Below are 16713 nucleotides of genomic sequence, written 5' to 3'. Positions count from 1 at the left end.
GCACATATGGAGACAGATGTCTAGAAGTGACAGGAGCGACAGCTGACTGGAAAAATCTAGGGGAACATGAGCGGTCTTTAAATATCTGAAGAGCTGCCCTGCAACAGAGCAACAGCACGATCTTTGTGACTAGATAAGACAGAAGTCACATTAATGGACAGAAGGACACAGATTTTGGTCTAATAGGCAAAAACCTATGAACTCTGGAAGATTTCAGAAATGGGGAAAAGGCTTGCTAGAAAGGCAATAAATTCCCATGTGGTCACAGCAAATGTTCAGGACAAGGTTATCTGTTTGTGACCTGGGGGGGATGGAAAGGTTTGGTAGTAATTATGTTTGACCAAAAGTAAGATGAGATGATTTCTAAGGTTCATTCAGACTGAGCCTTATATGAGCCAAGTAGAAAACTGCTTTAACTAACTATAACTAACTTATAAGGGTTATAATCTTGAAATATATCAAGTAAGACCGGGTTTAACAGGTTCAACCCCTAGTTATTTCAGAGTCCACACAGCTCCAACCTTCCCTCCAGTGTGGGAACCACAGGCAGGGACAAGTCAGCATCTGTTCACTGGTCATTCACTATTGGAGAGACTACTTACAGGAACAGACTGTGTCATTATTCTCTGAGGATAGCATGAAGCTGTCAACAAAGATCAAATGAAATCAACAAGAACAAAGCAACAATTTCTGTAACAATGAGTGGTTTGGGTATTGTTTTATTATTTTTTCCCCAACACATCTTAAAAATCACACATGGGCATTTACTTATAGAACAGTACAGTCTAGGAAAAGCAGTAAAAGGAGAATCCAAACATACACTGAAAGCACAGTAAACAGACTGTGTTGAGCCCTTTGGAAAACAGTATGGCTCAGTATGAATTGACAAAGCTACACTGGAGTCCCTTAGCAATTTTCCTTCCCACTCCGTATCCACTTTGAAGACTATTAGTGTAAAGAGAAGAACTGTTTGTATGCATTAGTTACAGCAGTATAATGGCTTACATACAAGTGCTTACCCACGTGTAGTTCCCAAAAGGTGACTACAGTACTGGCAGGAAAGATGCACTGCCTTGGAGGAAGACTCGGGGTAAGATATTATTCAAGTCAAGTTGTATCAGAGCCAAAGTATTTCACAGGCTTGGCAAAAAAAAGGACAAAAATTAGGAAACATAACCTACACATATTTCTCATAAGATTTATCATTGTTCAGAAACAGAAATATTTATTACTCTGAAGGCACCATCACACAAAGAAGGACTGACACACAACGGAAGGAACAGGAACCCCAACCCCCCTCCCCAACTCCAGGCTCTACTCCTCAGGGAGCTGTGCGAGCAAACAGCTAAAATGTGTAGTGGGCGTCTCCACGACACAGTGAGTATGCGACGTCCACTGAGCCACATCTTAGGGCGACTAAGTTGGGACAGTAGGAATGAAAATGCAAGAAAGTACATGTAAATCCCACTGACTGAATAGGTGTACTTAAGAGTACAGGTCTACCACACAATTAGTTAAATATGCAAGAATAGGTGATTGAAACCAACACTATGGAAGGGATCTTCCATGTTTCTACATACAACTACTTAATTCCTGATGTGTTTTCGAAGAGGAATAGCTTTGAACTGCTACACAAGCTCTGTCTTTAAAGACTAATCCTCTCCCACTCATTTTGAATAATGGCTATTTCATGGGAGGGGGAAAAAAAAATCCCAACAAGGCACTGTACGCTTTGGGGGAATATTCTTTAAATAGCTCAAAAAATAATTATTTATAGAAACTGTATACCAGCACGCGTGCTTCATGTCCTTTTTGGATATGTGAACAAGACTGCTTTAGTGGTTAAACAACAGGTTTCATCATAGGGTGCTCACAAAAAACACTATCAACAATAAGATGCCTTAAAAACATGTACATATACTACTTAGAAACCCACACTAAAACATTTGTTTCCTTTCTCTCTCCCTCTCTCATTTGGAAGTTCAGAGTATTTGAAAAATGTTTTTAATGATACTTAATGTATTATCTTGTTCCTTGTGGGGGAAAAAAGTATAAAGTAAACTCCTTAGGGAAGCAAAAAGAAATCTTTTCATGCTCACAGAATTAAAGTTACTTAATTCTATGATGGTTCTTTGGCTTCAGTGGTCCTTACTCACGTTTCTTAAGGAATTGTTGTGGTTAGAAGAGCACAAAAGTGCTCATTCTTTGAGGATCTTCCAAAGTTCAAATGGGAATGCTTCAGGTTCACAGGAAACTAAACACCTCCTAGGAATATAACATTGATTTAAAATAATTAGAGAGTAATAAAACCTAGCTAACAATATACTCAGCTATAAATCCAAAAGGATTTAGTTATATTTAGGTTGTACTTGATTATGCTTCATTAATAAAATTATAAAAATTTTCTTTTCAAATTAGTGGAAATATGAAGATGAAGAACTAAAATTGAAAGACAAACCCAGTTGCAAACAGAAGAACAAACACCTTCATACTCCCCTTGAAGAAAAAAGTCTCTTAGACCCAGGTCCATTTTATTAATAATATAAGTTTCTATAATCTGGTGACATTACAGGTAGCTTTTACAGTTATATTTCATACTAAAGACAAACAGTTGGCTTAGGGAGAAGAAAGCTGAGTAACTTACATACTTTATGTCACACACTGTATTTCAATAGTTTAAAACAATCTTTTATACTTCCTGGATTTCAGCATCAATGTATATGAAATTAGTAAGGATTAAACACATATATTGACAGGTGGCTCATTTGGGAATGTGAAGACTTTAAGCTTCCAGAACTCGTTAAGCCAAAGGTGGTTCTGGATTCTTCAGAGCTAACCTGGCACTTCTTATTTTTGGCTTTTCACATACCATGAGCTAAACCCTAATTAAAATTAAAGTTGCTAAAGATTAAGTGGTAACAAAAAGTTATTAAAGCTGTCTTTAACTCCTGTCTTAGTGCTTCTTAAAATGTAGATATGCTTTCCACAGAATTCCACCTTGGTTGCTTCAAGCACCCACATATGTAGTTTATGCACCGATGCATAATAAATATTTGTGTCCTATGTTTACATAGAATAAATGCTCAACCAGCCCATTGGAGCAGCTGAGGTTACAGGCTTCAGCCTGGGACCACAGGGCTTTTCTGATCAACTATAGTTAGGAAGTAGAAAATATAAAAGAATATGACAGCAGAAAATCACTGGAGCCAACATGCAAAAGTCATTTTAAAAAATGCAAGCTAGGACTTACTTAGCAGTTACTAAAGGGATATTCTGAAAGAGGTTTTCTTGTAACCATCTGTATCTGGTTTACTACACACACTGACAGAAGCTCATCCTTCACTGTATTTCTGTTTTCCAAAATACATCAACACAGCTATGTATACCAGAAGGCTTCCAGCTTCATAATTAGCATTTAGGTAAGAGCACTATTTAAGAAGAAAACTCCCAATTCCTCAACACAGGAAAGAAGTTAATCCTCTTTCTTTGTGGTAAAATGCTGGGCACAATAAACATGTGGCTTTTGCAATTCTAACTAAAACTAAAAAAGCTCATGTTACTTAGTATAATAAACTCACTTCTACATGGTAAAGTGCACCAAACATTAAGGCAACCATTTCTCTAAGGGTCAATAAAGCTTGTTCATACTGAGTCCTTAGTATTCAATGCCATTTCTCACTAGCAGCAATTCCTATTCCCACTAAAACGCCAACTCACATGTGACATCATCAAATAAAATATTAGAAATAAGACTAATTTTAGAAAGACAAATCAATGTTATACAGTCCTGAAAACCAAACAGGCTACATAAATAAACTTATTCAAGACTCACATAAGCAACATCCCCTGGCTTTAACTTTTATGAAGCCATTTTCAGATATTTCAGAAACAGGAGGCAAGGTTTTTAGTGCTTCTGTGTGTATACAAGAACTCAACTCTCTGCAGACACCAAGTATATGCTCAGGCACCTCTCAGCAGCAGGATTGTGGAAGCAGGGAAAGGCTTTCTGATTTACTAAATCAGAATGAAATAGTACTGACAAGTGTTCATGTGTTTCAAACTCATCCCTGTAGAAATGATTCAAACTACAAAATGCAGTCATCACTACAAAATCAAGGTTGGGGAGTCAGGCATGCATGGGAGAAGAAAAACAAAACCATAAATCACTAATTTCCATAAGGTTCATGTAGAATAGTGAACCAACAATTTCAGGTGTTACATTTCCTAATTCTGAGGTTGCTGAAACCTGAACTCCCTGGGAAAGAATGTTATAACAATCACGTGCAAAGGAATGGATCTGCTTATGAATCTATGTTTTATTGTAAAAATATTACTCAGAAACATGTATACACGTCAGTGAGATATTAGTACTGTATTAAATTTTACATTTTGATCACCAATTAGAGAAATTAGTTTCATGAATAGATGCATTTTATAAAGCTGAGATTCTTATAACCCTAGAAGCAAGTGTTAATTTCCTCATCAGGTATCCAACTATTTCAAATATCAAGGGCTTGAAGTAAAGATCTGCTGGAAATTTTATAATTAAAAATAAATCACCAATGAAGAGAGGCAGCATCTAATAAATAAATATTTTGGTTTTGTTAAACTAATACTTCAATTTTATTTGCTTACAGATTTTAAGTTTATTAGTTTGAGGCCAATTTTGTTAAAAATTATTTATCATTTTGAAGTTTTAAAAATATCACTTTGTCAATTTTAGATTTTCACTTTTCTGGTTAAGGCTATTTCAGATATAAAAGGTATCAAACTGCCCAAAAATACTGTGGAGCTGTTGCTACATAAACAGACAGTGTGTCCTTTTAAAGGATTGTCTGCATTTTGACTTACATTAGCTGATCAAATATTAATTTTAAAAAAATTATCAAAAGTTAGGTATCGTATTAATAAAAGAATCCATCTCAAAATGTGAATCATGAACCTTGACAGTGATTCAAAGTAACTATTTATTTTAATATGTAGGTTTAATGTAAAAATGTTTGCTATGTGTGGTTAATGTTCTATTATTTAAGAAATATGATATTTCAAACATTTTATTATGGCATGTGTATTAATAACTACTGTTTTAAAATTTTAGGTTAAACCAGTAATTCAAAAAAGGCATTAAACCATTATTAAAAACTAAATTGAAACTTTACTTTTATATGGAAATTTTTCATGTTGTTTGGGCTAATTTTTTTACAAAAAGGTCTTTCTCATTAAAACTATTGAGGTTTCCATATTTCAGTAGCTGAATGATGACTGCGTTTCTTTAGCTAAACAATTCTTTGAACTGGAGACATTCAGTGTAAGGAGTCTTCCTCTTCTGCTCCTGTTGCAGCTTCTTCTGCATCTCAGCAACAAGAATGTGAAATGAGAAACATCAGTACTCTAACTTGAATAAAGGCATTTCTTCCATGGTAAACCTTTTCTTCACATACAATGAATGAGACATCGGCTTTCCTTATAAAACATATGAAGAATGAATTAGGATATAACCATGCGTTATTTCAGTGATACAAATTCAACTCATACCTCAGCAGAAACAGAAATATGGAGAACAAAAGATGTCCCCTGACAGAATAAATCATCCTAATGATTTAAGGTTTCATAACTGGATACTAATTTCAAAGAAAAATGTAGGCCAAGCATGTTACAGAACTCGAGGCCTCCTAAGTAAGAGGTTGCCTATACTCTTCCATGGGTATTCTCCCTTAATGGCCTACTCACACTAGTAATGCTCTCTTAAAAAACATACATGTATATAACTGCTCAGTGGAATCCTTCCCTACATAGCTGCTTCCCAGAAAAATTCTTTTAAAAAGGGGGCTAGAGAAACAATAGATGACACCAAAATCTGCCTTTGTTCCCCAAGAAGAAACATCAATACAAAACAGCTGGCAGTATCCTCCTCTGAAATAACAACTGGGAGCCAGCCTTGTGCTGCCTGACTGAAATTTGAAATGACAACCAGTTGGCTAGAAACTAATGTACCTACAATGAGAGAGATTTAGGAATACCATCTATCAATCCATAGATGCAGAAACAAAACAGACCACAGAATGAAACAAACTTATTTTAAACCAACAAACAAATGCAGGTGAAATAAAGTCCATGATATATTTGATTACTGGTATAACCATAGTTAAAGACTTAAAATAAAAGTGACATTTTTCTTAGCAACAGTAATGGATTTATAAAAGGTTTCTGTTTCCAAAGATGTTATTGGGGTCCACATATTCCTTGACAGACTTCAGCATCCCAAAGCCGACATCAGAGATACTTTCCTTTAGCCACTGCTTCCGTAACTTGCCCACTGAAAAAACAAAATCAAAAATGCTTCAATATACACTACGATGCTGGAAACCAATCAATCTTGTGACCATGAATGAACAAACACTGTGTGATAAATGCTTTTATTCAAAAATGAGAAATGTTTTGCTTTATTTGATTTATTGAGCCCACCAGACTATCAAGCTCATTAAGCCCAATGTATTCCCAGGGGAAGCCTGTGCTCCACAGTATCTCCTTTCTCTGCAGACTATAAAATGGAGATGGAGGAAGCTTGGACTGAGATTATGGCCAAACATTTTATAAATAACAAAATGAGAAAAACATGCGTTTCAAAAGAACCCACCTCTGGTCTTTACCAAAACATGCCAGTTTCAGAGAAAATAAAATTAACTAAAGAAAACACATCCAGATGATTTTTTTGGGGGGGGTATACTAGAGCAAAAATGACAAGATATATATATCCAAAAAATATTCTGAGAAGAACAAAATCGTTTAAAAAATTGAAAAAATCTAACTTTGGGCTTAAGAAAAAAAATCTGGTTATGAAGCTTTCCATTTGCATTTTCTTTCCATGTGACTTTATAATAAATTTGCACGTTCAAATAATGGTTATTTTTCTTCCTGTTGTTTTTCCAGAATTAGAGTTTTTTTAGTCACTGAATAAATCAAATACCTAAACCATCTTAAAAATAATTATCAGATTCTACATACATTTCCCTTCTTGTTTTCTAAGTCCTGCTAATTTATTCTGAGACTAACGAATATAACAGCAGCATAAATTATATTTTAAAAGGCATTCAATGAAAAACATAATCTTTTCTAAGTAGAACTTTTGCAAGAAAGGATATGTACTTAATCTATAAAAGAATTCTGAAACATCAACTTGCTGTGGCATTAAAAGGCAAAGCAAGATGTTGACTTATCTGTGGAAAAATGGATAAACCTTATTTATGGCTAGAATTATTTGTGGTCAGTACTTGTCAAATGTATTACGGCAATAATTGAATTCAAATGGTCATTTTCCACAAATGTTCATTAATGATCTAAGTCATCAACAATGATTTAATTGGCAAACTAAAATGGGAAAGCTTCTTTCATTAGAACATTCAGCCTGTCATTCTAAAATGCACTCCCATTTATCAGGCTGCAGTGATACACCATAGTATCTGCCTTTTGGAAATCTTAAATACCATTTTAAGCTCAAATCAAACCATCTTTTCTGTCTAGTTTCCCAGGAAACAATCGTCATTAAAATAATAAATAGCATGACATTCTCCGAAAGCAAAATATTCTGCTTGGCTTCTGGAAATAAAAAAGTACTACTGCTGGTATTAAGATGAGGGAAAATGCTCTACAGCAGGAGAAAAGAAATCTTAAATTCAAAAGAAAAATTCTGTTTAAAAGAGTTTTGAAATCAGAAGCTGAACATACAAATTCCTACTCATGCAATCTCTGCCACCTGAAAGATGTCTTACCAGGTCCCCCTACTGTCTCCTTGAGAACTCATCACAATGCCTCAGCCTGAGTTTGCTCATCTGCAAAGGCCTAAGAATCTACAAGATCTTTTCACCTCAAATATCCGACGATTTTAACACTTAAAGTTACAAATCAGTTATTTCTAGATTTGCCGCAGGGTATTAAAAAGAAAATAAACCTACTCTGTGAGTGGTAAAAGTGTCATTATTTTAAGCCACCGACACCGAGGCAACTCAGGAGAGTGGGGTGAAAAGCAGTCAATGCCAGTCTCCACTGTTATCTGTAATATAGTTTCACTGAATGTGTCCTATGGTTATGGATGTAATTGTCCTGAAAAGACTGCAAACAACTGCTCCAACAAGATGGAGCACATTAGAACCTCAGCAGGATGCCCAACAGCTAGCTTGTCTGCCTGGCTTTACACCTCTAGTAATAATGCAATTCCACAAGGAACTGAACCATCGTCTGAGAAGCCACCCAACAGCCATTACATATTTAATGAAGTCACTCACCAAGCGCTGGAAAACAGAAGGTGCTTGGAGTGCATCATTAGTTCTGTCAGAAGGATAATTTACACATCTATCTTGTCAAATTTTCTATGGTTTATACTTTTACAATAATCAATCTAACATACATTTGATTAGTGAACTAGAAAGTAAAAAAAAAAAAAAGAAAGGCAGTACAGGCAGCATGGCTGTGGCCCCTCATAAACATATCTGATAAAAGAATTTAACCCCCTGATGATCTGATGGCAGAGGTCTGTGAGCTTCTTCTGTTAGTGATAAGAAAATTTATACTGAAGTCAGAAATCACAATTTATGCAATTAAAGGGATGAGAAATCTTTTTGGTTTTGCTTAACAATTTAAGTCAACTAAATGTACAAATGGAAAATAGAGCTTAAGCAGAAATGCTTAATGAGCATTTATAGTAAGAGATTATTGGAAATAGTCTTTATAAAATTCTAGAGAACCTTCTTCTCTGGCTGCCTCAGATGAATTAATAAATTAAAACAGAACAATGAAACATCAAAGGCCCTAATCCCGAAGGGGAGATCACACTTGAAAGTAGAAGACTTTTATTTTTTTAGAGCTAAACAACAGCAATAATAATGCCATTTGTACAGTCTTTATTTTCATTGCTAGGAATTTTAGAAATTAGCTGGTTAGACTGATCTGGACACATGTAACACATGTGTGTGCATAACTATACAGTAGCTGCTTAAACATTTACAGACTCATTTTCAGAAAATGTAGAAACAACACTCTGTCCTTTATGCAACATGCCATACTAAAGGGGAGAATGGATGAATGAAAACAGCAAATAACAGATGGTCAAGACTATTTAAACAATTCTTGTATGAATAGCAATCCATGAAAAGGCTTGTGTACATTCATACTACATGAAGTTTATTCCTCTTTCGAGACCGAGATTATCTAATGTGTGGGGGTATTCAAGACTACTGACTCAAATACATCCCTTTGACTTCTGATTCTCTAGAAGTATAAACCTAGCTTCAGAGCCAACAGTAGAGCTAGAAAAAGCCAAGCCCACCATTTCTCAACATAAGAAAAAGACTCTGTTTGCCACAATTCACATTTTTTCAATGTTCAGAATGCTCAAGTCAGGTATTTAAGAGCCTTAAATATATTTTTAAAGATACAAAAATCATAAGCCAGCCAAATAATAAATATTACAGAAAAATAATGGGAGGAAATTCTTTTTCTGCTTAATTAAGAGTAGAGTTAGCTTTTTTAAGAATTTCTCATAAATACAGACAGAATAAAATAAATATTTTGTGTTTTTTCCATAATATACAGTACATATTAAAAACTATACTTTTGGAACAGAGAAAATAGAAGCCTTGGGGGATAATCTTTGAAATCATAGGCTCAACAGTCCCCTCTGGATGTTAATAGCTCCAAGAAAGAAGACAGTTTGTGTGGAAATCAACAGAAAAGAATGAACTGACATGTATACAAGGGGGACAGGTAATGGGAGTCGTGTGTGGAATATGTGGACACGGTGGCCAGTCTAGCCACCAAAAATTATTTGGAAGGGACAAAAGAATTAGCAGAAAATACCAAATAATCTCATCTTAAAAGGGACACATCTAGTGTCTGCTAGCCCGAATTCTTTTCAGCTAAATTTAAAACTTTTGAATTATGGAGTTGATTATAAGGTTGAAAAGATCTATTACACACTTAGGTTTTAAATTATGAAATGGGCTGGACTTCTGGAAGATTATTGAAGCCAAAGCCTAGAATCAGAATTTAGCCAAAGTTAAAAGTACCTAACCATTATTTTAACAACTGTATTTTGAAAGCTCTAGTTTAAGCATCTTTTTAACACTATTCTAGAGGTCATTTAAAAAAGAAACTCTAGATTTAGCTGCTTGTATGAGTGATCTAAGCACTGACTTTGTATAAGATTTCATTAATTCAACCAATCTACTAGTGGATTATGTAAGAAACTAGTGCTAAAGGGACACCGACCCCTTATCAGATGAGGTTCTGGCCCCAAGAAACTTCCCGCTCTTTGGAGAATCTGGTGATTTGATGATGAGAATATTTCTTTGGGAGGCAGTGATGTGGGGTAGAGAAGAGGACTTAGCTGTCCATTTGCTTGTACTATAAGGCATTCCTGTGTGTGTGTGTTGGATTTCGGTACATGTTGAAATAAGTAACAGATCTCCAACTGAGGGATACTAACATCCAGCTTTTAAAGACACATGAGATAAGACTATGACTATCCACAATTCTAATTTAATGCTATGCTCAGTCATGTCTGACTCTTTGTAACCCCATGGACTGTAGCCTACCAAGTTCCTCTGGACTGTAGCCCACCAGGATCCTCTGTCCATGGGATTCTTCAGGCAAGAAAAATGATGAAATGGGCTCTTTGGTTAGAAATGGGTTACCATTTCCTCCTCTAGGGAGCTCCCCAACCCGAAGACAGAACCTGCATCTCCTGCAACGGCAGGCGGACTCTCTACCACTGAGCCACCTGGGAAGCCCCGATTTCATGTTTCAGTTCAGTTCAGTTCAGTCGCGCAGGCGTGTCCGACTCTTTGCGACCCAATAAATCGCAGCACGCCAGGCCTCCCTGTCCATCACCAACTCCCGGAGTTCACCCAGACTCGCGTCCATCGAGTCCGTGATGCCATCCAGCCATCTCACCCTCTGTCGCCCCCTTCTCCTCCTGCCCCCAACCCCTCCCAGCATCAGAGTCTTTTCCAATGAGTCAACTCTTTGCATGAGGTGGCCAAAGTACTGAAGTTTCAGCTTTAGCATCATTCCTTCCAAAGAAATCCCAGGGCTGATCTCCTTCAGAATGGACTGGTTGGAACTCCTTGCAGTCCGAGGGACTCTCAAGAGTCTTCTCCAATACCACAGTTCAAAAGCATCGATTCTTTGGCGCTCAGCTTTCTTCACAGTCCAACTCTCACATCCACACATGACCACTGGAAAAACCATAGCCTTGACTAGACGGACCTTTGTTGGCAAAGTAATGTCTCTGATTTAATGTTTAGTGGATACTTAAAGTCATGTTTGGGTTCTTTATTAAAGTCATCTGATTTATTTTCTACTACTAATGACACTTCTAATATCAAGATGAAAAATTCATAGATACCATGGACTTTTAACAAAGCAATTTAAAAAATCTGGTATAAGATTCTTATTAAATATTTTTAAATGTCATTTTTCTCTATGCTAAGGTTTTATCTGTGCAGTTTATAGAGCAGCTCTAAGATCTTACAGATCCTTGAATCGGTCTTTAGAGATTATGAAACAGGAAGAAAATCTGAATGACCAAGATGATAGCAGAACACAAGAGCTGGATTCAATCTGTCTTCAGAACACAATCAAGTGTTAATTCTGCTGTGTCCCCAGAAGATGGATTTACAAGCTCAAAATTTAAACCAAGTGGCAATTAATGCCTATTCAACCGAGCTGAAAGCAACTAAGCAGACCAAATAACATGATAAGGGCAGAAAAGGATAGAAAACATCACATGTTCCTTGAAGGGTCATGTTTTATTCATTTTTGTAGTCCTGTTCCATAATACAGGGCTTCTCTGATGGCTGAGACAGTGAAGAATCTGCTTGCAATGTAGAAGACCCAGCTTCGATCCCTGGGTCAGAAAGATCCCCTGGAGAAGGGACTCCAGTACTCTTACCTGGAGAATTCCATGGACAGAGGAGCCTGGTGGGCTACAGTCCATGGGGCGGCAAAGAGTCGGACACAACTGAAGGACTAACACTTTCACTTTCCATAACACAGCGTATCCACACAGTAAGAATTTTTAAAAAAATGTCAGTTAAACTATATTGAACCACAGTTACCTATAAGCCATTTTAGATAAAGAGTAGGGATGCAAATATCCAATCTGGATTTCTTTACTTTCCTTTGGTTTTATCTGCCTTGCATTCTCTACATTCTGACATTATTTCTTAGATATACTCAGGAGTTCTTCTATGTTAGCTAAGACAGGAGAAGGAATGTCACAGAACCTCACTCTCTTCCTTCAAATCTCTAGGAGCCTTTGGACTATATCAACAGTTCTCAACAGAGACAATTTTGCAACACAAGGGACATTTAGCAATGTCTATAGACATTTTTCGGAGACGGCAATGGCACCCCACTCCAGTACTCTTGCCTAGAAAATCCCATGGATGGAGGAGCCTGGTGGGCTACAGTCCATGGGGTCACCGAGAGTCGGACACGACTGAGCGACTTCACTTTCACTTTTCACTTTCATGCATTGGAGAAGGAAATGGCAACCCACTCCAGTGTTCTTGCCTTGAGAATCCCAGGGACGGGGGAGCCTCATGGGCTGCCGTCTATGGGGTCACACAGAGTCGGACACGACTGAAGTGACTGAGCAGCAGCAGTAGCAGCAGCAGAGACATTTTTGGTTGTCGTAATTTGGACAATGTTACCAGAATCTAGTGGGTAGAGGCCAGGGACGCTGCTAAACATACTACAATGCATAGGACAGCCCCCACAACAAAGAACTGTCTAGCCAAAATGTCAGCAGTGCCAAGATCAGGAAATTTTGGACCATATATTTCCAAAGGTCCATCTCCCAGGAGCCCAAATAATTTCCATAAAAGCAAACATATCTTCACTGCTACTATCAACTGAATTAGAAGTAAATGGCTCCTGCTATTGTAAGGGGACCTTGTTTTAAATTTGAGGCTACTGACCAAACTGAGGCTACCAACTCCAGTATTCTGCCCTGGAGAATTTCATGGACTTAGTCCATGGGGTCACAAAGAGTCAGACACGACTGAGTGACTTTCACTTCACCAAACTGAAAGAAATTTTGGAAAAAGTGGTAGAGTAGACAGAAGTTATACTCAGAAAACCTGCCATTAATGACAAATGCTAGTTATTTTAGAACTTAACTCCTAAAGACCTGAATCTAATTTCTACTGAAAAAAATTTTAAGTCATATTTTTGGGCCATTTTCCCAGCCAATGTGTGAAAATATATATGAAATAAAGCTTCACAGCACTGCTCAACAGACTTTTCTGTGATGACAGAGATGTTCTGCATCTGCAGTGCTTGCCTCAGTGGCTCCTAGCCACATGTGGATATTAAGCACTTGAAAGGTGGCTATTGCAAATGAGGAAATAAATTTTTAATTTTATTTCATTTTAATTTAAATTTAAATAGCCACAAATACCCTAGTGGTTTTTGTGTTATACAACACAGATTATCAAAAATTAACTTTACCTAAAGTCACTTTTCGGAGATGACAATGCACCCCACTCCAGCACTTTTGCCTGGAAAATCCCATGGACGGAGGAGCCTGGTGGGCCGCGGTCCATGGGGTCGCTAAGAGTCGGACACGACTGAGTGACTTCTCTTTCACTTTTCACTTTCATGCATTGGAGAAGGAAATGGCAACCCACTCCAGTGTTCTTGCCTGGAGAATCCCAGGGATGGGGGAGCCTGGTGGGCTGCCGTCTTTGGGGTCACACAAAGTCGGACACAACTGAAGCGACTTAGCAGCAGCAGCAAAGTCACTTTTAACAGATCTTACATTTGAAAAAACCTATTAGGATTCATTGCTAATCACCTGAAAAAATAGCTATGAAAAGCTAATGAGTCTATAACAATATAATAATATAGTAGAGGTATTCTGAGATTAGCAAACATCTAGTACTTAAAAGAGTACTGTGCTGTGTGCTGTATTTAGTCGCTCAGTCATGTCCGACTCTTAGCGACCCCACGGACTGTAGCCCGCCAGGTTCCTCTGTCCATGGGAATTCTCCAGGCAAGAATACTGGACTGGGTTGCCATGGCCTCCTCCAGGGCACCTTCCCAACCCAGGGATTGAACCCAGGTCTCCTGCATTGCAGGAAGATTCTTTACCTTCTGAACCACCAGGGAAGCCCACTTATAATAAGAGTCTTGGTCATAAAACTGCTAGGGAGAAAGAGTTCTCTTTAGAGGTCCAAACAGAAATGGTTATTATCCAAGCTACCTATTCCTTCCTAGTGGCTGAAAAACACATCTGAAGCTGGAAGCTACTTCAGGTATATATACACCACAAGGTAAGAGGTGGCAAACACGATGTTGTCCCTGCCCTCTGTCTGCGACTGAGCCTCTGTAGCTTGCATGGGGAGGAAGATGTAAGGATCAATACATTCTTACAATAGATTTTGTCAGCTCTCAAATCTGTCTGTACCGTGACATAGTTGAAATAGTTAAACAGTTAAATGTTCAACTACATCATGAATTAAATTGGCTTTTAATCTAAGTCTGGTCTTAGAATCTCACTATTTACAACACTGCTTCAGTGGAAAAATATTATATTCAACTTTTAAGTTTTGTGAGAAAAAGCAAATCATAAAAAAGAAAGAGCAAAACAAACTTATGCTATCTTATGGTAATCTGATAAAGATTTGATACTGGAAAGGCTATACTCATCTGATAGCTATCAAAAGACCAAAATCACAACCAGCATATTGACACTGATATAGTCGAGATCCAGAACATTTGCATCCCCACAAGGAGCCCTGTGTTGCCTATTCATAGTCACCCCTGTCCTACAGCAACCCATGGAAACCACTAATGTGTTCTCTATTTCTCTAATTTCACTATTTCAAAAATGTTTTAGAAATACTATCACACAGTATCCAATTTTGGGGGACTGGCTTTTTTTCAGTCAGGGTAAGTTCCTGGAGATTCATCCAAGTTGCTGCATGTGTTTATGGTTCATTTTCTCTTACTGCTGAGTAGCATTCCATGGTACACACGTACCATAGTTTGATTAGCCATTTAATCGTGAAGGACATCTGAGCTGATTCGAGTTTGGGACTACCATGAGTAAATCTGCTGTAAATGTACATGTACGGGTTTACGCATGAACATAAGTTTTCAATTCTGTGGTATAAGCATCCAAGAGCATAACTGTTGGGTTGAATGGTAGTTACAAGTTTGATTTTTATAAGAAACTGCCAACTGTTTTTATGTAATAATGTTACTACCCTACATTCCAAACAGTAATGCATGGTTTATCTAGTTTCTTTACATCCTTGCCAGCATTTGACATTGCCACTATTTTCTAATTTTAGCTTTCTGATCAGTGTATAGTGGTTTCTCTTGTGGTTTTAATTTGCATTTCCATAATGGTTATTGTTTCCCTGGTGGCTCAGCAGTAAAGAATTCATCTGCCAATGCAGGAGATGGGTTTGGTCCTTGGGTCAGAAGATTCCCTGAAGAAGGAAATGGCAACCCATTCTAGTATTCTTGCCTGGAAAACTCCACAGACAGGAGGAGCCTGTCAGGCTCTATTCCATGGGGTTGCAAAAAGTTGGACATGATTTAGCAACTAAATAACAACAATGGTTACTGATGTCAAACATCTATTCATGTAATTATTTGTCATCTGTGCATCCTCTTCAGGGAAATGACTCTCCATGTCTTCTGTCCATTTTCTAATTGAATTGTTTGCATTTTACTATTGAGTTTTGAGAGTTCTTTATATTTTATAGACATGGATCTTTTGTTGGCTATATGGTTTGCACATATGAAAAGCCTAACTTTTCATCCACTTAACAGAGTCCTTCACAGAGCAATCATTTTTAATTTTGACACTATCCAATTTATCAAGTTTTCCTTTAATGGACTGTACTTTTCGTGAACAGTCTAAGAACTCTCTGCCGAACTTTAGATCTTGAGTATTTTTTCTTGCTTTTTGTTTTTTCTAGAAGTTTTGTTATTTTATGTTTTACATTTAAGTCTATTATCTATGTCGAGTCAATTTTAGTATAAAGTGTGAGGTTCAGGTCAAGGTTTTTTTTTTTTAACCTATGAATTTCCATCCAATTGTTCCAGCACTATTTGTTGAAAAAGCTATATAGTTCCTTCACTGGTTGCTTTATATCTTTGTCAAAACTGGTTGGACACATTCATGTGTGTCTGTTTCTCAGTTCTCTATTTTGTTCTATGGATCAATACTCCTCCAATACCACAGTCTTGATGCCTATATTATTATAAGTCTTGAAATCTGATAAATTGATTCCTATGACCTTGCTGTTCTTTTTTCAGCTACTTATTTCCTTTATCTTAACATATAAATTTTAGAATAATCTCTTCCATATCTACTAAAAATATTTCCAAAGTTTTGATAGGAATTGTATTAAATAGGTAGATCACTCTAGGGAGAAGTGACATGCTTACACCATGTCCAGTGTTGTACCAGTCCATGAACAGATCTCTCCATTTATTTAGGTCTTTAATTTTTTCATCAGCATTCTGTAATTTTCAGAACATAGATCCAGTATATATAGTTAGATTTATGCATAAGCATGTACATATTTTATTAGATTTAAATGCCTTCTTTGGAGCAAACGTAAATGATACTACATTCTAAATTGCAGTTTCTATATGCCTGTTGTTAATATACAAAAATGGAACTGATCTTGGTGT

The 16713-nt window shown here is 37.0% G+C and overlaps 1 protein-coding gene across 1 annotated transcript in view; it reads right to left on the bottom strand.

The window, feature by feature from the left end:
- Window positions 1-703: 703 nt before the first annotated feature.
- Window positions 704-16713, bottom strand: part of AGPS (alkylglycerone phosphate synthase) — a 131523-nt gene continuing 115513 nt past the window's right edge. The window contains exon 20 of the mRNA XM_040227698.1: window positions 704-6316. Coding sequence (XP_040083632.1) covers window positions 6195-6316 — 122 coding nt within the window. The 3' untranslated portion in view covers window positions 704-6194. The remainder of the gene's footprint in view (window positions 6317-16713) is intronic.

The sequence above is a fragment of the Oryx dammah genome, unplaced genomic scaffold (assembly GCF_014754425.2).
Source record: "Oryx dammah isolate SB20612 unplaced genomic scaffold, SCBI_Odam_1.1 HiC_scaffold_27, whole genome shotgun sequence".
In the NCBI taxonomy this organism is placed as follows: Eukaryota; Metazoa; Chordata; class Mammalia; order Artiodactyla; family Bovidae; genus Oryx; species Oryx dammah.
This window is presented reverse-complemented; position numbering and strand designations above follow the sequence as displayed.